The sequence below is a fragment of the Trematomus bernacchii genome, unplaced genomic scaffold (genome assembly GCF_902827165.1).
Source record: "Trematomus bernacchii unplaced genomic scaffold, fTreBer1.1, whole genome shotgun sequence".
Lineage (NCBI taxonomy): Eukaryota > Metazoa > Chordata > Actinopteri > Perciformes > Nototheniidae > Trematomus > Trematomus bernacchii.
The window spans coordinates 266,653-289,204 of record NW_022988176.1 but is presented as its reverse complement, the minus strand read 5'-3'; the positions used below and the strand labels follow the sequence as shown (position 1 = coordinate 289,204).

General features: G+C 39.5%; 2 protein-coding genes and 1 non-coding gene across 3 annotated transcripts in view; 2 read left to right on the top strand and 1 right to left on the bottom strand.

Moving 5' to 3' along the window:
- Positions 1-14,601, top strand: part of sgsm1a (small G protein signaling modulator 1a) — a 28,066-nt gene extending 13,465 nt beyond the window's left edge. The window contains 20 exon segments of the mRNA XM_034122435.1: positions 498-643; positions 1,159-1,296; positions 1,623-1,747; positions 2,302-2,369; positions 3,572-3,735; positions 4,149-4,284; positions 5,605-5,731; positions 6,875-6,939; positions 7,094-7,239; positions 8,038-8,166; positions 8,259-8,444; positions 9,244-9,309; positions 9,529-10,423; positions 10,426-10,617; positions 10,712-10,841; positions 12,578-12,660; positions 12,792-12,901; positions 13,023-13,119; positions 13,512-13,679; positions 14,403-14,601. Of these exon segments, the coding sequence (XP_033978326.1) occupies positions 498-643; positions 1,159-1,296; positions 1,623-1,747; positions 2,302-2,369; positions 3,572-3,735; positions 4,149-4,284; positions 5,605-5,731; positions 6,875-6,939; positions 7,094-7,239; positions 8,038-8,166; positions 8,259-8,444; positions 9,244-9,309; positions 9,529-10,423; positions 10,426-10,617; positions 10,712-10,841; positions 12,578-12,660; positions 12,792-12,901; positions 13,023-13,119; positions 13,512-13,679; positions 14,403-14,491 (3,260 nt within the window). The 3' untranslated portion in view covers positions 14,492-14,601.
- A 2,739-nt stretch (positions 14,602-17,340) lies between these two features.
- On the bottom strand, positions 17,341-17,413 carry trnak-uuu. Its single transcript has one exon. It is a non-coding gene; the product is annotated as a tRNA-Lys (tRNA).
- A 384-nt stretch (positions 17,414-17,797) lies between these two features.
- On the top strand, positions 17,798-20,716 carry LOC117476042 (glutamyl-tRNA(Gln) amidotransferase subunit C, mitochondrial-like). Its single transcript, XM_034122394.1, has 5 exons — positions 17,798-18,165; positions 18,412-18,462; positions 19,362-19,531; positions 19,665-19,768; positions 20,596-20,716. The coding sequence occupies exons 1-5, from the start codon at positions 17,977-17,979 to the stop codon at positions 20,655-20,657; spliced, it is 576 nt and encodes a 191-aa protein (XP_033978285.1). The 5' UTR covers positions 17,798-17,976; the 3' UTR covers positions 20,658-20,716.
- Positions 20,717-22,552: the final 1,836 nt, after the last annotated feature.

Here is a 22,552-nt window from a genome sequence, read left to right as displayed (position 1 = left end):
ATACTAATAGCCAATCCTTCATTGCAGTCTTTGATTGGTTTCATCCGAGACGAAGGCACTGCTGCTGGGAGCTACATTTGGTTCTCAGCAGAGGATTTAATAAGTGTGCCAGTACTTGTATTTCTTTAGACTGTCTTGGTATATTTCTTACCCTCAAGCAGAGATATCAAAACAAGATAGACACAAGATAAATCAAAGGGGATGGTAAGTTGATTACGAAGGCAGATCAAAAACATATTCCAGCCGCACACAACTCAGTTGTATTTAGTTTGTTTTTTCTAAGCTTTGCCTTTTGCTTGTGAATGAAGAAGGAAGGAAGGAGTCTGTTCTGGTACATATCTGAAAATCTACTCTTTTAGTTCTACAATTTGTATACTTCTATTTCTCTATTTTTGAGTGTGCCAAATAATGTTTAAGATGATCCTGTAATGTTCACTGGTTTTATAATGTGTTAAGTGAGTGCCTGCACCATTAACTGTCCACCTTTACTGTGACAGTCGGACCTTGTGCTTTGGAGTACAGCAAGATGAAGACAGCCGACCACTTCTGGACCGACCCCTCTGCTGACGAGCTGGTGCAAAGGCATCGTATCCACGGGGGCCACTGCCGACAGGATTCTCCCACTAAGAGGCCCGCACTGTGTGTGAGTATCAAACTAGCAATGCAGTAGATGAACATGCATAATCAGTGCCAGGCTCCTTTTTTGTTTATTTATGAGTTCCAGAGGTGTGTCTGATCCCTTCTGTGATGCTGCCTGTCTGATTAAAGCAGACTCGCTAAGATTACTGCACAGCGTGTCCCCGGAGAAAGAACAGAGTGTATCGGAGAACTTCACACCTGTTCTGTCTTCATTCACCAACCAGGTCAACTCGGCCTTTTTTACGGCACCTCAGTGCTCCAAACAGTTGCCTGGTGCTGTGTATTTGTGTGTGTTTTCCAAGCAGAAACAGACTGTTATCAGAAACATGGCCGGATGCATTGGTGCACGGGAATCAATCTTCTCATTTTCTCATCTTGATTAAGGTGAAACAGAGGATCTTGTTCATGAAAACTGACTGCACTGTGACTGGCCACCTGTAATTTATTCTGCAGAGACAGTCATCGTTTTAGCTCTGGTTTACGATGTTTGTTATCTGATGTGATTTTGTCTCTGTGCAGATCCAGAAGCGGCACTCCAGCAGCAGCATGGACGAACGCCCTTCCCCCTCACCATCAGCTCGTGAATATGTGGAGTCGCTGCATCAAAACAGCAGGGTGACCCTACTGTTTGGCAAAAACAATGTGCTCGTACAACCGGTAACTGTCCGATCCCTCTGAATGACTCAGTGGATATATAACTATGACTCTCCCTAGAAATAATATCTCAATTGACAACTGACAGGCTTAAGGAAGCTAAAATCAGGTTGACATTTCTGTGTTATTATTAGAAATGTCACAGTTAAATTGTATTATCAGAACACTATAACATGCTTATTTAGACATATAAATACTATGAGGAACAACCTATTATTTAACTTATTTGTATTTAATTATACAATATTTCTAAACCGGATAATTCAGTATATTACTTCCTTAACTGTAATGTATGCTAACCCTAACCCTAACATCCATGGTTGTTTCAGAGGGATGACATGGAGGCTATCCCAGGTTACCTCTCTATGCACCAGAATGCTGACCTCATGACCCTGAAGTGGACCCCCAACCAGCTGATGAACGGCTCTGTTGGAGACCTGGACTACGAATGCAGGTGCAAAATGATCCAGCTGTAAATGTATCATGATAACAGTGATTGTGTCTGTGTACTCAGCCTGTGTTTGATAATGTGTGTAATCCTTCTCACATAAAAAAAAAACATTCTGCCATATATATATATATTTTTTTGTCTGCTGTTTGTGTAACACTCAGGTGTTTCTGAACAATGCAGCGTGTGTTTGTGTGTGGCTCACTGGCTCAGTATGGAGAGTCAATGCTGCTGATCTGATGAGGCTTATTTTCAGCAGATGGTTTATTGACTGAGACACTGTCAGACATCTTTCAAAACCGACAAACCGTGTTATGTGCCTGTGCATTGTTCCTCTCACCAAAACAATTGATTATTGCATTTGCCAACTCAGCTCATGCTTGTCTGTGCGCAACTGCTCTCTTTATTAGCCATAAAAATAAATGACGCTTGAGATTTCGAATCGCAGGGATACCCCTTTAATGGATTTACTTTTCACTGTTAAATTATGATTTACCTGGTGTGCTAAAGCTAGTAACCTGGTTATTTTCTTCATTCTTTTTTCTATTAATGTTTTCTAGTGTATACTGGGACTATGCAATGACCATCCCTCTCGGGGAGATAGTTTACTTGCACTGTCATCAACAAGGTAAGCGCTCGCAGACCTTTATAGCACAATTTGCCTTTTTTATTTGTTATCATTGTCTAAATCAGGGGTGGGGAACCTCTTTCCTCTCAAGGGCCATTTCAATTTTTTTCAACATCCTCCGAGGGCCGTACAAATTATTGACCTCTGCTTAAAAATACTAAAATCACAGCCCATTCATTTGGCCTTTCTTTCATGCTGTGCAAAGAAAAAGCAACCTCTTAATCCAGATATCTTACCATGACTCGCGCATGCATGCACGTGCACGGTTGTGGCATGACCACCAAAACAGAAAGATATGGACACATAAAATGCACCCCCCCCCCAAAAGATGTTTGTATTAATCCCACCCTCAAGCATTTTTTAGGGTATAGTTGTAGGACTAGTACCAATGAATGGAGCAAGTTTCATGAATGTGACACTTTTATTATGTAAGATAGCAAGGGGTGCATAACGTGGCAAAAATATGCTGACAAAGACTATGTAACATTTGTAAACATATATTTTGATTATTATATGACAAATATGTAAAATTAAACAATACATTTTAAAGCACGTGTACACAGACAGGACATAACAATAATAAGAAAAAAAAGATAAAAAAAAACAAAAACTGAAAAGGAAGTGACGAATGAATTTCGACACCACTACCATCAAATACGGAGCGAAAAGTTTAACCACAAGAATCAAGACTATACGAGCTACCACTAAACAACTCACAGTCTGACAATTACCATTAATAAAAACCCTGAACGTTTACTTTTCGTTTTAAACATCGTTTTAAGGTGTAAACGTGTCATTTAGAAATGCGCGTTCCCGTGACAATGAGGGCATTTCATGATGGGGGTGCATAATTTGACACAACACCGGAACGACGTTCTGGTGCTCTCCGTCAGAACTGCACCCCTGTCAGACGAGACATATACCACGTGATGACACGTTAGGCTCGTGTTGTGTTCAAGGACCCTGAAAAAGGAAAAATAGGCACTCGCTTGTTTAATTGTTTTGCGGTCTACATTTCTTTAATATTTTTCTTTTTTGCGTGTGTTTATAAATTACCTCGAGGACCGTACCAAATGGTCTCGCGGTCCGTATACGGCCCGGAGGCCGGAGGTTCCCCACCCCTGGTCTAAATAAACACTGCTGTGGCATGAAATGGCATCATGAATAATTTAACATAAAGTCCTCTGGTATATCTCCTGCAGTTGACAGTGGGGGGACGGTGGTGCTGGTCAGTCAGGATGGGATCCAGAGACCTCCACTTCGCTTCCCAAGAGGAGGCCACTTGCTCCAGTTCCTCTCCTGCCTGGAGAACGGCCTGCTTCCCCACGGACAGCTGGACCCCCCCCTGTGGTCCCAGAGGGGAAAGGTCAGCACAGGAAGTCTTTCTTTAGGGTCCCTAGCCTCACATACAGTAAACAAATTACACATAAAAGGGCACTCAAATGCAGAATCAGCCTGATCAATAAATCAATAAAAACGACGTTTTGAAACGCATTGCATGGTTGTAATAATATTAGTAATGAATGTGTGGCGTAATGTTCTCTGCACCACAACACAGAAAGTGGCTTCTTTAATGAATGGATTTTTTTGATGGACTGTGAGTAGCATTTTATCTGCAGCTAAACAGTATAATGAAAACCGCCCATGCAGGTTCAGGCACTATTATTAAGCATGACACTCATCCTCTTTAATTCACATGGATGGCTAAACTGGGCTCTAATGGGTTAGAATGATTTAGTTGTTGGCATTAGTTAAATATTGTTTATATTCTCGTCACAGGGGAAGGTGTTTCCGAAGCTGCGGAACAGGGTTCCTCAGGGATCTGGATCCTCAGACTCGGTCTCAGATAAGGAGGAGGACGAGGCCACCGACTATGTCTTCCGCATCCTCTTTCCAAACAGCCACTCAGAGTTTGGTGAGATTCCCTCCTGAGAAGCAGACAGAGGGGGAAGAAGTACTCAGATCTTGTTCTTAAGTAAAAGTGTAGCAGAGTGTAGGAATACTCTGTTACAAGTAAAAGTCCTGTATTCAAAATATTACTCAAGTAAAACTACAAAAGTGTTGGAACCAAAAGCTACTAAAATTCATTCAGATTGGCCCATTTTACAATCATATATAATTATATATAATTATTTATGTATCGAGCTGGTAAAGGTAAAATTCATTTTGATTACTTAATGTACTGCTGGGTAGTTGTAATCCAGGTGTAACTAGTCTTTTTTAATTGTTGATCATATTGTTTATCATCAATATGTACTTGAGTAAATATATTTAGTAACTTTACACCACTGGAAGTAGATGAATATGAGCGGCACCCGCGGGCCTTTCCAGATTGTTGCATTTTCATTTGTTGTCACACGTTGTTTGTTACAGTGACTGTAACCCATGCTCCCCATCTGACTTCCTCCCTCTCGCTTCCACTGAGTGGGCCGTCCCCCTTCAAAACAGGCATCCTGGTTGTCCCAAAGATGTCCTGCAGCTGCCCTGAAGACCCCCCCACTCTCACAGGAAGCAGCTGTAACACAGTCACACCTCTGCTCTGTCTGTCAGCTTGCCTTAGCTTCCTGATCTAATCTCCTCCTGACCTGTCCTGAGCTTCTGGCGATGTTTATCGATGTGTCCTGCGATTAAAGCCCCTCCCACTCCCTGCCGCCCTTTTTACTGCATTACTGCGCAGTAACCTTTCAACAGCCGCTGCGTGGATAACTGATTGATCGATTTCCCTTTATAATAATTGAATTGAATTGGCCGGCTTCATGCTTTCACATTCTGCACCAGTTCAAGAATGCAAATGTACTTATATGCTTTAACAGGAATCAAACACAAAATTGTACTCTCAGGTGCTTTTAGCGGATCACAGTCGATGAGCATAATTCTGCAAGTCTTTCCAGCTGTGTTTGAATCAATGTAATTAATGTTGAAAGCCTGTGTAGTATGCTGTGTGTGTGTGTGTGTGTGTGTGTGTGTGTGTGTGTGTGTGTGTGTGTGTTGTGTGTGTGTGTGTGTGTGTGTGTGTTGTGTGTGTGTGTGTGTGTGTGTGTGTGTGTGTGTGTGTGTGTGTGTGTGTGTGTGTGTGTGTGTGTGTGTTGTGTGTGTGTGTGTGTGTTGTGTGTGTGTGTGTGTGTGTGTGTGTGTGTGTTGTGTGTGTGTGTGTGTGTGTGTGTGTGTGTGTGTGTGTGTGTGTGTGTGTGTGTGTGTGTGTGTGTGTGTGTGTGTGTGTGTGTGTGTGTTGCAGTGACTCCTCCAGACTTGGACCAAGGAGCTACAATGTGGCATCCCACCCTCAGGAAGTCCTCGTGTTCCTCTTGTTCTCCTGGCAGCTTCTCTGACGGAGCCACGCCTAAGGGGTGCAATCATGAGAGGTGAGGAATAAGCACGCTTTACACTGGACTGTGTTGTGTTCAGGGTTCGGAGGGGTTACTCTAAAAATGTAATCCGTTACAATTAATAGTTACCTGAAAAAAATCATCAGTAACCTAATCTGAGTATCACAATATAAAAGTAATGTATTCTGATTACTTTGTTACTTTTCGATTACCTCAAAATAAAATGCAATGCAAATAAAAACAAGAGAAAATAAATATCAATAAGATGTTTTTATTTAAGTGTATGTAACAATGTAACCTTAGAAAAGAGAAAAACAAGATGTTCATACCAAAGAGTAGTAACAGTAATAGTTTACAAATGCTGTTTAACCTAATATCTTCATCAAAAGTATAGACTGTATTTTTTTTATATATATATATCAGGTGTCCACCTACTGCATTAAAAAATAATTATTTAAAAATAAAGGATAATGTAGGTAGCCAGAATATAAATCATAAAGAATATTCATTCAGTATGTCTACCTATAATATATATATGTTTTTTAACACTGTAATCCTGCTAGTAATCTCAATTTAAAATGAACAGTAATCTGATTACTTAATTTTTTGTATGTAATTGTAATCATTTTTTAATCCTGATTACGTAATCTCGTTACATGTAATCTGTTACCCCTCAAGCCTAGTTGTGGTACATTGTGACAGGGAAACTGCTCGAGACACACAGTAACCTGACACCCCATGACTTCGTACAGTGATATATCAGGAAAAACCCTTTCTATAATTGTTCACAAACACATAGGTGTATATAAGTCCTTTAGAGCGCACACACAATACAGAGGAAACAGAAAGGAGCAAAGATACAACAACCAGGCAATTACCGAGGAGACAATTATGTGACATTTACCTCACTGACATGTGTTTGGAAAATGAGGTGATGAGCGAGGCAGATAAAACGTTTTTGAAAAAAAGGCCATCCTCAGAGCCATTTTGTTCTATATGGCAGCACGGCAATAATTAGCATGATAAAAGGTTAGACCTAACCCTGTAATACATGAGATACAGTTTTTTATGATGCATTGGGTAATTAGTTTAATAATAGTTTAAGGATAGAGAAGAGAAATGTTTTCCCCTTACATAGGTGAAACACTGTAAATGTGAATGTGCTGTGTCTTCCTGCAGGGCTCCTCTGAAGATGCTGTGCGACAACATGAAGAATCAGATCATCTCTCGGGCGTTTTATGGCTGTATGTGATCGCTTATTGTTTACACTGAAAAGCATTTGACATAAGTATTTACATTCAGTATGAAAAATGTGTTGGAAGAAGTGCGTAATATTCTCCTTTGAATTATCACTAACATCTGCAGAGCCACTAAGTAATGAACTGTATTGTCCTGCAGGGTTGGCGTACTGCCGTCACCTGTCCACCGTGCGCACACACCTCTCTGCGCTCGTCAATCACACCATCGTGGCGCCCGACGTGCCGTGTGACGCCTACAAAGGGCTCACCACAGACGTTTGGCAGACGTTCCTCCAGGACTGCACAGTAAGCATCGCTGGTGTCACAGCACTGCAACACAAACATCACACTGCTGCTGACAGTATGCTACACACACACACACACACACACACACACACACACACACACACACACACACACACACACACACACACACACGCATGCATGTCCACTCTCAGGCTTTCTCCCTCCATCAATCTTGTGTCTCATCCATATTCATCCTCTGTTAATCATGTGGCTCACACATTAGTCTCACAACAGAATGCATGAAGCATGACTAATGACCCTGTCAGTCTTAAAGTCCACATCTATCGTTAATTTAGACTTTAGCAACGTTTATCTGAAGCCATTATAAGTTTGACCTCAACATAAATGTACATGCTTTACAAGCTAATATTTGAATGAAAACTGGTTAATTTTTTGTGAATAATACTTTTGTTGCCAAGTAGGTTTACACATACGAGGAATTTGCCTTGGTGTATATAGTGCATACATAAACAAAGTGAAAGAAGATAAATTGTAGGAGAAACCGGTACAACATTTGAAAAAAACCTATTATAACATTAACTCTGATAAAATACTCGGAACAATAAAATAAAATATGTGCAGTATTGTTGTGTAAAGCTGTGCAGATATTAGGAGAGGTAGCTTATCTACAAATGTGCAACATATTCAGAGGGTTGTGCAGAACTGGCAATACTTAAATGAAATAAATAAGAAACGACTACTAGTCTACAGCTCTCTGTGTTGTTAATGCTGTGCAATGATTTGAAATAGTCTTTTAGGGAAAATCCAAAAGATAAAAGAAAGTTCTTGTGTCTCCAGGCATACGAGGAGAAGGACCTGCTCCGCCTGGTGTACTACGGCGGGGTGGAGGCCTCGCTGCGTAAAGAGGTGTGGCCTTTCCTGCTGGGCCATTACCAGTTTGGAATGTCAGAAGCTGAGAGGAAGGAGGTTTGTAGTTTTCACTACAAATATATCTTTGTGTTCAGAGCGTTTTCCCCCTGAACCACTGACCCTTGATGGTACCCTCCTCCTCCCCCCAGGTGGACGAGAAGGTGCGAGTGTGCTACCAGCAGACCATGAGTGAGTGGCTCGGCTGTGAGGAGATCGTCCGGCAGAGGGAGAAGGAGCAGCACGCGGCGGCCATAGCAAAGTGTTCCTCCGCAGCGAGCATGGACAGTCCCAGTCAGAAGATGATGAGCCACCACAACTCCTCCGTCAGCAATGAGGTGAAGCACACTTATTTTCAGAGTTACTAGTCTGTTTACTAGTTACAGGCGGTACTTCTCAGCTTGTTGAATCAGTTGTATAACTCTTCTGTAGCTTTATTTTTGAAAAGTAAAAGTTTCAAATGTTCTTTATCCTGCAACGTCACACAATTTGTACAATGTAATTTGAGTATCCCTTTAAAGGTCACCTATTATGCAAAATCCACTTGTTCATGTCTTTTATAAATAAACATGTGTCCCCTCTGTGTAAAGAGATTCTGAAAGTTTCAGGAAAAAAGATTCTCTCTCTTTTTGTCCTGATCCATTTATATAAAAACCTGTCTGAAAATGAGCTGATCAGATTTTGGCCACTTTATGATGTCATAACGATGTTTTGGCTTGTGTAACCATTAGCCAATCACCAACCAAGGTAACCCCCCCCCACCCACCTTATCACCTGAATCTCCTCCTAGAGCACCATTGTGTTCTTCTTAACCAAATATCTCTCAGAGGGGCGTGGGGAGTGGCTCCTTATTTTCATCTAAAGTAACAGACAGAGAATCAGCACTTTTGAAACAGGGCTGAAACAGAGGGGATTATGGGATGCTGCAATGATCTGTTTGGTGTTTGGAGCCAAACACTTCAAAGACATGTTTTGTATATATCTGAGACCTATAATATGTTGATGAAAAACAGTATAATAGGGGACCTTTAATGTAAGCTCAGCACATGTAATGAGCCAATGTAATAACAGAGATGCATTTCAGTTAAAAAAGGGTTTATATAATAATATCTTGGTCGGTATATCTTTATTACCCAGTCCTCCCAGAGCTCTGACAGGCAGAGTCTGGCTCGCCTGCAGAGTGACTCCAGCAGCAGCACACAGGTATGACACACTCACCAGATAGCAGCCTGTGTAGATGGTCTTCTAAAAAGGGCCTTTCAAAGACTGAAATGGTGTTTAGACTTCTTGTATCCGGATCCTAAAGTAATGCATGTGATCTCAACCCTTTTCAACATCCCTGCATTTTCCCCTTGCTAGTTCTTCACATCCTCCCACCCCTTCCCCTGGAGTAGCCTGCTTCCCTTTGGCTTGTTCTTTCAGGTGTTTGAGTCCGTGGAGGAGGTTGACCCGATCGAGACGGAGCCCAAGAGCGAAGAGGCCAAACTGGTGCCAAAGATACCCAACGGGGCTCTGCAGAACGGGACGAGCTCTCCTGACTCCGGACATCCTTCTTCCCGCAACTTCTCCGTCACCTCCGGCCTGTCGGATGGCTCCCTCACAGAGGACAGCGCTGCACCTGATACTACCCCAAAACCTGCCGCTGTCCCTCAGGCGCCACAGAGCCCAGTCAAACCTGCAGACAGTGAAGGTCTCACAGAGGAGAAAGGTAGCGTGAAGAGCAACCAGGAGGAAGAGGAGAAGGAGAGAGGACATGTGACCAGAACTGAAGAAAACATCAAGACTGAGGAGCTGTCGAATGCCAAGGAAGAGACAAGTCTGCAAGCCAAGACCCAAGAAACCGTTGATGAGTCTGGAGAAATTAAAACAGAGATGCCAGAAAGTGAAGATAAAGATGCACTTAAAGGAATTGAAGGGGAAACGGAGAACGAAGTGCCCGATGAGGATCCCACGATGGTGTCACCAGCTGCTGCCAACGAATCTAAAGGAGAACTTGTTGAGCAAAGTCTGACTGAAGAAGCAGAATTAAATGCTGAGGGAGAGACAGAGATTAAGAATATAGCAGAAACAGATGTGGAAAAAACGAAGGAAATGGATGAATCAAAGACGAGTAAACCACAAGAGTTTTTGTTGGAAGAAAAGAAAGAAAATGTATCTGTCTATCCAGTGGATCCCGTGGTTGAGAAGAACCTGATTTTCCCAGCAGACTTGACAGCCAGAGAAGCCTACTTTTCCTCTCAGAAAGACGAGGCTCGGGTCATGACTGAGTCTGACGAGTCTCCCTCCGCCATAGAGATGGAGGAGATCCCTAAAGCCAAAGTTCCATGGTGCCTTGGAGCAGGAAGGGGCGTTGTGAAGCAGCCCCCCATCTGGAGCCTGGCCAGGAGGACGAGCAGGGAAAGCCCACTGCAGAGGAGCCAGAGGGGGTGAACCTGTACCCTAACTTTGTCTCTCCGCCTGGACCTGGAGACCCTAAGAATGAAGCGCCCTCTCAAGAGTCTGGGAGTCCCTTCACTGTATGAATCAGATTTTCAAATGTAAAAAAAAAGACCTTTCTATGTGTTGTTGTTGTTGAGCTTATTTAATCTATTTATTGTGTTGTTTGTTTCAGCAAGAGCTTTGGACTTGTATACATTAAATCTGCACCGGATTGAAAAGGATGTCCAGCGCTGTGACCGAAACTATTGGTACTTCACTCCCGCCAACCTGGAGAAACTGCGCAACATCATGTGCAGGTAAAACACTCACAGCATCAGGATGTTAAAGAATACAAACATGCTGATTTCATCCTTCTTGATATCTACTGAAAATGGCTTATCTACATTTTAAGGCTGGTGGTATGAATGTAAATGTGCTAATGAGTGTTAGGATTATAATAATGTCCTCACCATTTATTTTGTGTCCATTCATCACATACTTTCCTGCTGGCAATTTGTCTAGAGCACCAAATGTGTGTCAATTCACAGCTGAAAATAGTCTACAAGAAATGCATGATTTTCTCATTTTGAGTAACATTCACTAAAATCTAAAGTGCCTGGCTGTTTCAAGAAATGACCTAGCCTTTTTACATTTTAAACAATTTATAACTTTTTAAAGATTTAAAAGGGGACCTATCATGCAAAATGCACTTTTGTACGTCTTTTACACATGAATATGTGTCCCCGGTGTTCCAGGGAACTCACCAAGTGTCAGAAAACACAACCCTCTCTATTTTCCTCCATACCCAAATCTCTAAAAAAGGGGCTGTAACGGATCTGATACAAACTGATCCAGATTTGAACACTGTCCTGACGTCAGGACGGTGGCGCTACGGCTATTGGGCCAACTCCACCAATCAGGAGGAGACCGCCACGGCCATTGCCGTTCGAAAGCGCTGGAGACGCTGTAGTACATATGCCAGGCCAGTAGATGGTGCTGTTCTCACTGAATCTGCCCAGAGCTATAAATTGTCAAATTGAGCAAAATGAGGCATGGCTAAAATGCATGATCTGTTTGGTATTTTGAAAAAAAAAAAGTATAAATATGCCTTACAGTATATAGGTATGGTCCTACACTATATTATTCAAATATAGCATGATAGGTCCACTTTAAGTCTTTAGTAGGTACAAACGTCTTGGGGCAGATTGCAAATGATGGAGTCACTGAAGTCAGAAAGATGAGAGGGACATAATACTACCACACCTTTTTGGTTTTGTTTTTTTCTGAGGATTTGAAAGGAAATGCATGAAAGAAAACAGAAAAATGTATAAACCAGCTTATTCGGCCCAAACAAAAGCCCATTAGAAAAGCCTAATCATTTTTGCAGTAGTCTCCTTGATAAATGGTGATAAAACAGCGTCGGAAAAAATGTAAAATTAATAATAAAGCTTTATTTGTATAGCACTTTTTATACACCAGGTGCAGCTCAAAGTGCTTTCCCAACATGGCACACATCACAAATGAAAACAAAAAACAAGAAATTAACTTCAGGTCAAACGTCTAAACCTTTACGCACGCACACATGCAGCATAACAAGATTATATAACAGTGCAAGGAACACAAGGAGGTAAAAGGAAATACAATAAAATAGATAATGCTCCCTCTGTTACATAAAGGCAGAATGAACACAAAATGAAAGATACAGTACAATATGTAAACCTATAGAAAGAAATAAAACAATAATAATAAAAAATAAATAAAAACGAATATGAATAATAAAGATTAAAAGACTGCTAATAAAACTATAAAATAAATAAACATAAATTAAGACCTATAAAATAAATACATCAATAAAACAATATACAAATAAATAATACTAATTATAAAGATTGAAAGGGGGTTGTCGCTAATACCTAAAAAGTCTTCAGCTGTCGTTTAAAAACGTCCATTGAGTTGGAAAATGTGTGAATACCTCTCAATCCTGAGCAGAGGGTGACTCAGCGGATGAGTGGCAGATAAAAAGCGTTCACTTCTCTCGATTGTATATTAACAGCTATATCTGGAGGCACCTGGACATCGGTTACGTGCAGGGCATGTGTGATCTGCTGGCTCCACTTCTTGTCATCCTGGATGACGGTGAGTCAACACTGAATCACCTCTCTTCTCCGACATTCGGTGTATTTTTACAATTATTGATGGAACAACGGAGGACAGTTTGCCCACACACGTTCTCACTCCTGCTTCCTCTCTCTGTTTCCTGCTATCAGAGGCCATGGCCTTCAGCTGTTTCACTGAGCTCATGAAGAGAATGAATCAAAACTTCCCCCACGGAGGAGCTATGGATACCCACTTTGCCAACATGCGCTCTCTTATTCAGGTGACCTTTCAAATCTTAACACATTGTAGCAAACCGGTATTAATAAATGCATTCATTGCCAACAAACGTCACACTTTTTTTACACCTTTCCTTTGCATTTTCTGATCCCCTCTCTGCGTAGATCCTGGATTCTGAGATGTTTGAGCTAATGCACCAGAACGGAGACTATACCCACTTCTACTTCTGCTACCGCTGGTTTCTCCTAGACTTCAAGCGAGGTAAAGTGGTGTGAAAGAGTTTGTGCCAATTAGAGGAGAGAGAAATGCCCTCCTCTTTAAGCCCTGTTGCTGGATAAAATGCCAAACACTTCTGCAGCTTGCTAACAAGACATTTAGTTATCTAGCCTTGGAAAGTATTTGGTAGTCAGCTATATTTTTGGGAAGCCGTTCCTGGGAGTTGCTTATGAAATAATTGCTGTGTGTTGCAGCTGCAGGCTTTATAAAACAAAGGACTTTTTGTCACCTGGCTATCTGAGTAAACCTTTCCTCTAACACCTGCTTCCACTCCTATCTTTCTCCACTGATAACTCCACTTCCTGCAAACTCCCATCGGAGCCTTCAAATACAAAATGTGGTCCGACTCCCGTCTCTTTTTGTGATTTGTCTTCCAGAGCTGGTGTACGATGATGTGTTTGCAGTGTGGGAAACTATCTGGGCTGCCAAGTATGCCTCTTCTAGCCACTTTGTGCTTTTCATTGCCCTGGCGCTGGTGGAGATCTACAGGGACATCATCCTGGAGAACAACATGGACTTCACTGAAATCATTAAGTTCTTCAATGGTAAAATGTGGCTCTTTACAGCTGAGATGGTTGACAAACAATCACTACCAAAACAGTTTTATAATTTGGTCCTTGGCTTTGAAGCAGCTCTGTGAAGGCTTAGTTAATAACCTAAGGGATGTCATTGAGGTTGTAAATAAAAAATGTATATAGTAAATCCTCCAATGGAACCTTGTAGCAGGGAATTTGAAAATTATTATTTAACATTTGGCACTGGTGCAACTAATATATTTTAGTTGCATTATGGGAATTGTAGGAACCATCATTGTGAGAGCTTGACTCACAATAGGGACCTAAAGTCTGAATACTCAATGTCGCCATCTGCTGCACCGATGTTGTCCATTCTTTTAAAATATCTTCTCTACAAGTCCCCAGTATTATAAACCTGATACTGGATCTGAGTCCTGATTAAGATTTGTCTAATAAAGAGCTCTGATAGGTTGGTTGTTTTTACCACCAGGGAAACAGGTGAATTAAACAGCAATGTATAGGTCTGGAACCAGGCTTAAACTTAATAAAATAGCAATACTAAATAACCAGAAAAATCATTTAATTGTAATCCGCTGGAAACTGATGCTTCACTGTTGAGTAGTAGGATGAAATTATTTACAAACTAGCTGTGACACACCTGTTGTTCCCCAGACATTTAAGAAAATGCATTTCCATAAGTATCCTTCTTCTGGTTTTCAAACAATACATGAATCATGTTTCTTTGTCTTTCAGAAATGGCTGAGCACCACAACACGAAGCAGATTTTGACCATGGCCAGAGACCTGGTGTGCAAGGTGCAGATTCTGATAGAGAACAAGTGATTGGGTTCTCTGTCTTCTTTTTCCTTCCAAGTAAAGTGTGAACGGCTGTAGCAGCACAAGAAGAAAACACATCTGAGAACACACACACACACACACACACACACACACACACACACACACACACACACCGACACACACCGACACCGACACCGACACACACACACACACACCGACACACACACACACACACACACACACACACACACACACACACACACACACACACACACACACACACACACACACACACACACACACACTAAGCCTTTACAATCACGGTATGCTGCTATGAGCCTTTTTGACTGTATCCACAATGTTGTTTGTGTTGTCAACAGCTGTATCTGTAAATGATGCTACATATTTGTCAGTGAAAACAGATGTATTTGAAAAAGCATTTTTTTTATTTAAAAATATTTTTGTCAGAAATACCTTAAGTGTCAATGTTAATCAGAGTGCACTTAATATTTTGAGATAATTATGGTTTAAGTTCCACCTTTCAAACCAAAAACACAGAGCTGAATTCCACCAGAGAGTATATTTGTGAGATTAAAGCATTGTTATAACAGATTATGATAGATATTTTAATAGTCAAAGTCTACAAAATCAAGCCTATCAGTAAGTAACCTCCATATACCTGTCCCTTAATGAATGAAGAATGTCAGCAGACTTTTAATTTTATTTAAATCAACAACCCAAAAGTAAATGACTGGCTTTTAGTCCAACATGTTACTTATTAAACTCCAGTTGTGTTACAGCATTATGTATGTATCATTTAGCTTTTAGCACCATGTCAGTGAGTTAGCTTCCAACAGTATTTTTAATGTTTTCGTTGAACTGCCTCGTCTGCCAAATATTGTCTTTATTTGTTAAGTGTGAATTGTACTGTAATGAGAGAAAAGTGTGTTTTAATTATGAGGATTGTATTATGTCAAAGCATAACCTAATATTTAAGTGACCTATGGATGTCTGGGCAGAGATTTATATAAAGCAACAAGCCTGATTTGTTAGCCTCTTACGTTATTTTTTATTATCCAGTGAACCATTTTTTATTTTGTAAATTGTGCCGTTTACTCACCTTGATTTTTGTCTTGTGTTGTCTGTCACCTGTTCTTTGAATGTTAGCCTCAGCTTGAATATGATCATGAATTGGGACGATATGATGAGACGATTAAATATTTAGTCACAGTTACCAAATGAAAAGTTTTGCTGTGCAACGTTAATCAGATTATTTAGTGTGAGACAGATTAGACAGAGATGAACATTTAAAGTACAGATTAAGTTGCGTGAAATGGTATTGATGTTTTGGCAGATTTGGGTCTTGTGAAAACAACATATATATGCTTTTACCTCCGAAATTAATACTAATATTGGTCTCAAATACCAACATTCATTGCCTAGAACAGTGGTTCTCAACTGGTCAGGCCTCGGGACCCACTTTTTACTTGGTCAATACATCGCGACCCAACATTTTGAAGCACTCAAATCTATTCAACAAAAAATCGTGCTGTAATATATACGCTTTTGAGCATACAATATTAATAAAAGTGAAGTACAGTGCATATATCCCTTATATCCCTTCACAGAACTAAAGTATGCTTTAAAAAAAGGTTTAATGAGATGATGGAATCAAAGCTGAACTATATAAATAGGCACACATGCTGAAACCCAACCCCAGCAGGGGGGTCTGGGGGATTCTCCCCCAGGAGATTTTTAGAAATACTAACATAAACTACGCATTCTGGTACACTCTGAGAAGAAAATCGGGCCTTCAAAATAAAAGTTTGAGTTTTTCCCCAAAAAAAAAAAAATGTTTTTTTTTTTTTTTCAACTTTTTTTTCTTCACTCACACATCCGCGACCCACTCGAAACGGGTCCGCGACCCACTTTTGGGTCGCGACCCACCAGTTGAGAACCACTGGCCTAGAACATCACTCTGTTGCTCTTCGGGTGTTGTTTCATGAATATGGTGAGATGAACTGCTTTTAAAATAGGTGTTTGTTTGTGAACGCTAACTGCTGTCAGATAACCTTTATTGTAACATGAATTAAGTAAATCATTATTTATTTATTTGTTTTCTCATTCAGATGCTGCTTTGTTGTTAAAGCTGATATTTTTATTTTGTGGCCAGTTCTAAATGTGTATTGAAAAACAATCAAATTATATACTAAGAGTTCCTATATATATATATATATATATATATATATTAAATGGTATATGTTCTTATAATAAAACAATAAAAATGGAATCATAACTATTTTTCCAAAACATCTTGTAGTGTGTTTTATTCGACCTATAGGGGGACATTGGCTGAAGTGCTTAAGGCAGCTGTCATGGCTAAAAAAAATCAAAACAGACATTGGCTGGACCCTCAGATCAAAGATATACAGTATAAGAAACATACACTCTCACCGGGTCTAGTTTAATGTGTTTCTTTGTTAATTTATATGATAGCAACAAGTCAAAAGTAGTCCCCTGCAGTACAAATATAGAACAAATTCATTACAAAATATACAACCTATTCCCCACTTTATCTCAGCTCAATTCTCCTAAACAAATATATACCACAGAAAAACAAAGCGAAATGAATATACTTACATGTTAATACAGTATGTAAAGTTTGTTATTGCTGTTATATATTTTCTTAAATACATTCAATATAAAAAACACTTTGGCTCAGTTGATACGATTAAACATCATAAACGGGGGAGGTGGAGTTGCATCAATACGCGCATCATCTATTATCAGTTATTATAATACTTGCTGAGGGAACCCTGCTGCTTAAATAATGACCGGGCTGGAAATGATTCCAAGTATGCCTGTGTGCTGTGGATCAGAAATTAAAAATCTTCCGCCCGAATAGGGACTTGAACCCTAGACCCTCAGATTAAAAGTCTGATGCTCTACCGACTGAGCTATCCGGGCGCTCAGAAGCTAACGAATGGCAAATTCCTATATAAATGTGTCAATATACAAATATTTTCGCTAAGCGTTGTCTGTCATCAGAGTTATATCTCCATTTAATTATTACTTAAAATTTCAAATGATAAACTGTAATGTAAATTATTAATATGACGTTTTTACAATAGTACGGATGTGTCAACAACGACAACTCATATAGGCTATGAAGCGTCGGTTTATAAATCTATCAGTATAGTTCTGATGTGTTGTACTTTACACGAGTCACTGTTAAGGGTGAAATGAATATAACAACATTATTTAACATTTAGGACGCCGACACTTTATTGCAGTCTGTTTTTGTTTGGGCTATATAATCCAAAAGAAAGAAGGAAGTGGAAGTACCCTCTCGTTTCCTCTAGTCCCACAACATCCTTCCCATGAGCTAACGTTAGCCACAGCAGGTCGTTAGCTACATGTGCTAGTTTAGACCTCAGTACTGACCTTCCTGTTTAGTTATTTATTACTCAAACAATGTGACAACTTTTATATACTTCTCGGGCATATCTCACTACCTTATTATCCGGAACATGTCGGTGGTAAGTCTCGCTGTGAAACGCTCCTGTCGTGGCGTGTCACTTAAATCATGTAACCTGTTAGCTAACGATGGATACTCAATAACAAACGAGGAGATCTTCCACAGAAGAAGGAACATCTTCATGCAGAGCCACAACACACATGTAACGCGACTGTTGAGCTCTCGACCACTTAACTCCAAGGTAAAATAAAATGTCAATGATTTTGATTTGACTTGCAGTCTGTGCAATCAACACCCAATGCTAAACAATTACTTTGCAGCTTTAAAAGCACTATTTTATCTGTTGTATTGTACTATTGTATCTGTTATATTGTGTTGCACCGTTGGAGGAGCCTGTGACCTAAGATTTCCATTGTCATAACTACACTGTAGCTATGCACACATGACAATAAAAGACTTGAAACTGTAACCTGGGTGTCTCTTCTAGGTACCAGAGGCTGCAACATGGGAACCAGTACCAGAGGACCAACTTCCCCCGGTAGGGTCCTCATGTCTAGTTGAACAAGATACATTATTAGCATAAAGACATGCTGTGTGAACTAATGCTCTGAAATGCATGTTATATTGTAGGTATTTAGTTAAAGCCTTGTCTTAAACAATTGTTATTCTCAAATATATTCGATGAGGGACTAAACCCCCAGTTCTTGTTGCAGACAACAAGTTATAAAAAAAGGTGTATCTGTTGTTATCATGGGTTAAAGGTTTGAAATATCAAATGGATTTCACCGGTTGATATCTCCACAATTATCTTTTGATAAAGAATGTAATTTACTTTTTTTTGAAGGGAGGTGGGTTATTTTGAGTAGAGCTTCAATAATGAGTAAATTGACCAAAAAAAAATAATCTACTACTTTAAAGTATTTTCTGTAGCAGACAAACAGATACAAAATGCTGTTTTTTAAGCCTCTGAATTATGTAGATTGCCTACTTTTATCTGTTTGATATTAAATAATAAAATATGTTAATATTAAACTGCACATCTTTTGTTTTGGGACTGACAAAACCAGACATTTAAAGACACCAATTTAGGCTTTAAAAAACTGGGATAGATATATTTTCTTATTATCTGACATTTTACAGAGAAAGGAATAAATCCACAAGATAATAAGTAGATTCATTGATTATGAAAATAAAATGTAGGTGTGGCTTTAGTTTTGAGGGACAACATCTCACAATATTGTCAACATTACAAAACTTCAGAGATTACCAAAGGTGGAGTTATTGGGCATGAGTCATGGCAGTGTGTGCTGATTAGAAATGATTAATGGAGGCAATTACTTTATTCAATGGTTACTAACAGTTAAAGACATTCTTAAAAGATTGTGGAAAGAATGTGTCATGCATACATTTCTTACGCAACACACTTTTAATTGACAGCCTATGCATATCCCTGCCGACCTGGTGGACCAACTGGAGCGACTGGCGTTGGTTGATTTCCGCACCAAACAGGGACTGGCCTGTTTGGAGGAAGCCATCAGATTTGCAGATCAGCTTCATGCTGTTGACACTTCAGGGGTGGAACCAATGGATTCAGTTCTGGAGGACAGGTAAGGTTCAACCAGTTATGAAAACAAGTGTATTTGTATGTTGGCCTCCTCATCCCTGCTATATCAAATGAGCCCCAACTGCAGCACAGTTTTAAACTGAGCCTATTGCATAAATATTGTTTCATCCATTCAGGTCATTAAACCTTAGGGAGGATGCAGTGACGGAAGGGGACTGTGCTGAAGAACTGCTTCAGCTCTCCAAACACACCGTTGAAGAATATTTTGTGGCACCACCAGGTGAGAATAAACCTGAATACATGTATTTTTAAACATTAGAGCGGATTGTATAATTGGTTTTAAATAATTAAGAGTATATGGGAATGAAATTGAACAAGGCCTCATTGGTTGCTGATGTACTTCTGCCTCTCTACACTTGCCTGCACTATATGCTCTTCCCATACACTGGCTTCTCTATGGCTGAATAGCAATTCAGAGTTTTTTCCAAATATTAATATGGACTTGTGCAATATCCAAATCGCACAAGGCACAATATTTGATGAGGTTAAATGTGTGTAAAGATACCATTTTCTATTAGGCAGTGTTGTGATTCACAAACCAGATTCTAAAGACTTAAGAAATCTTAGTTAGGTACAGATCCTCGCAAAAGAAATCAGCATGATCAATTTCATATATTATTCAATGAAAATAAGATTAATGATGCAATAATCACCATTCCCTCCAACATACTGAGATATATCACAATTGCAATGAAAGTCAAATTAAACGCAATGACATTTTTTTCTATATTGTTCTGCTCTAGCCCTCAGTGTATAAATCTCCCTGTGTATTCACATCTTAACGTCTATACCTGTGCTTCTATCTACAGTTTGTATGCTGGCAACTGTCCCTCTTTTTTTATCCTGTATATCTTTGTGTATTCATTTCACACTGTTCATACTGTTAATACTGTAGGCATCATACCCTGAGCGTTTTGTAATCAATCCGTTTAGTTATTCTCTATATGCTCTGTACATTAATTTAAACTAAAGGATGATGTATCGTTTTCATCCTGTTTGATTGTAATTGTAAATATCCTTAACTGACATTTATTTTTTTCACCACAGGAAATATTCCTCTACCAACGAGGGAGGAAAGGGCCACCATACTGAAACACTCAGAGTTATGATATTTATTACAAATAGTACATTTTGGAAGTTAAATAAAAACCTTAAAGTACTGCATTAAGATTGTGTTATTGTTATTGTTCAGTTTCATTTACACCTGCAGTTTGGTTACTTCTCTTCTTAGTTTCAGTTTCATGTTATTAACATGGTGAGTCAGCAGTGTTTGGACAACCTGTGTTATGAGGAATTCATAAGGAATGTTGCACAGGGCTTGTGACTTACATTGTGACAATGATTGTCATGTGTCCTGTTTTGTTTGTTTTAGGTTTACTGTGTGTGGCTAATAATAGACTCTGACGTGTTATTTAGATTTTATCTGATGAAAGGATTTTCCCTTTCCTTTTAAAAACTAGACCTGTCAGTGCATGATATAATCTGTGAATCATAAACGTGCCTTAAAGCTCTGATCCAATCACTTGTTGTATATAGACTCTTATTGCACTATTACCTATTTTTTTTGTTTGTATTACTTGCACTACTTTTTCAGTTTTTTCAGTTTTATTGTGTTGCACTGTTGGAGGAGCCTGTGACCTAAGATTTTCATCGGCATAACTACACTGTAGCTATGTACGTATGACAAATTTAAGCCTTGAACCTTGATCCCCAGGTGGGGGTCACCTGAGCTTTACAGGGGGGTTGTGAGGCCTTAATTTATGGTGTAAAAAAACGTTTTAGTCTGTATTATTATTTAAGATACAAACTAATTATCACAGGAGGAGGGCCAGGTAAAGACCTGAATGAACAGAGCGTTCCCTCTATGCTGAACAGTCGTCCTGCATTAGTAAAGTATAAAGTTAGAAAAACCAAAGAGTTAACCTGTTAAGCCCTGAGCCTGTTTTTCAGGTCTCAGGCTCGAAAATGATATTCCCAGAACAAATGACCATATCTTCCCTTCTAAAAGGGTTAAATTAATAATCTTTTTTCTCAAAGTAATGATAAACCTGTGAGTTGGATGTAGGAAAGTCAGAATCAATATAGATGTTTTTTATTTTAAAGAAAATTCAGATTTTACATAGTAAAAAAACTGTAAATTATAGTGTCCGTCCAAAAATTATTTTTTTACTTATAGTGAAAACCACCCTTGGATGATGGGTTAGTAGACTAAAAGCTTTAGGAATCCAAAGTACAACATATAATAAGTACCCTGTATCAAGATTGATGCAAAACAAGTGACATTTGACCTTTTTAGAGAGATTTAGCAAAAAGAAACCACTTCTGGGGTCATTTGGGGGGATTTTCCATATCTCTGGCCCCTCTTGCTCGATTTTGATGGTTGACACCTCTTTCTGACCGTTAGAGCCAATATAATCGAAGGGGGAGTCTCACACACACGTTGTGAAGAGAAAAGGTGGGGGCTTCGCGCATGTAATTTTCAATCAGTGAACCTATCTCTAGCTTTGACATCTGGAAACGGAAAAGCAGTTTTAATGCTTATGGATTATCAGAAATAATTTCAAAGGGACACAGACACATTGGATTAACCTATGGATTAACTTCAGCAGCGTTTTTATCGTTTTAATGCCATTGAAGACCACTTTGGAGAGACTACAGAGCCAAGGTAAAAATGTTAGCATTTTTAGTGTCAATAGATTCTGTGTCACCTCACGATGTGAATTGATGTGTTGGATGTGGTGAAAAGATAAATAATAAGGTTTTGTGAGTGATTTTCGGTGCAGTAAAGTGTTAGTATTTTTCGCTCGTTGCTAATTCAGAGGCTCAGTGTTAGCATTGTGGGTTTTCTTTTGAAAAAAAAATATATATCAGTTAGATGAGTTTCTTCCTGTTACATGCATATAAAACAATTTTTATTAAATGAACATGCCCTCAGACACTGTTTCCTGCAAGATGTTGCGGCAGTGCCCCGGTACCGGGGTCTCTCGGGCTTAATTAACAGAAC

Bases quoted from the DNA above. Each gene is read 5' to 3' on its own strand.
- LOC117476042 (XM_034122394.1), top strand. From the start codon at position 17,977: ATGTCGGTGGTAAGTCTCGCTGTGAAACGCTCCTGTCGTGGCGTGTCA. The intron at 19,532-19,664 runs GTAAGGTTCAAC...TCATCCATTCAG, and splicing joins GATTCAGTTCTGGAGGACAG to GTCATTAAACCTTAGGGAGG. The intron at 19,769-20,595 runs GTGAGAATAAAC...TTTTCACCACAG, and splicing joins ATATTTTGTGGCACCACCAG to GAAATATTCCTCTACCAACG.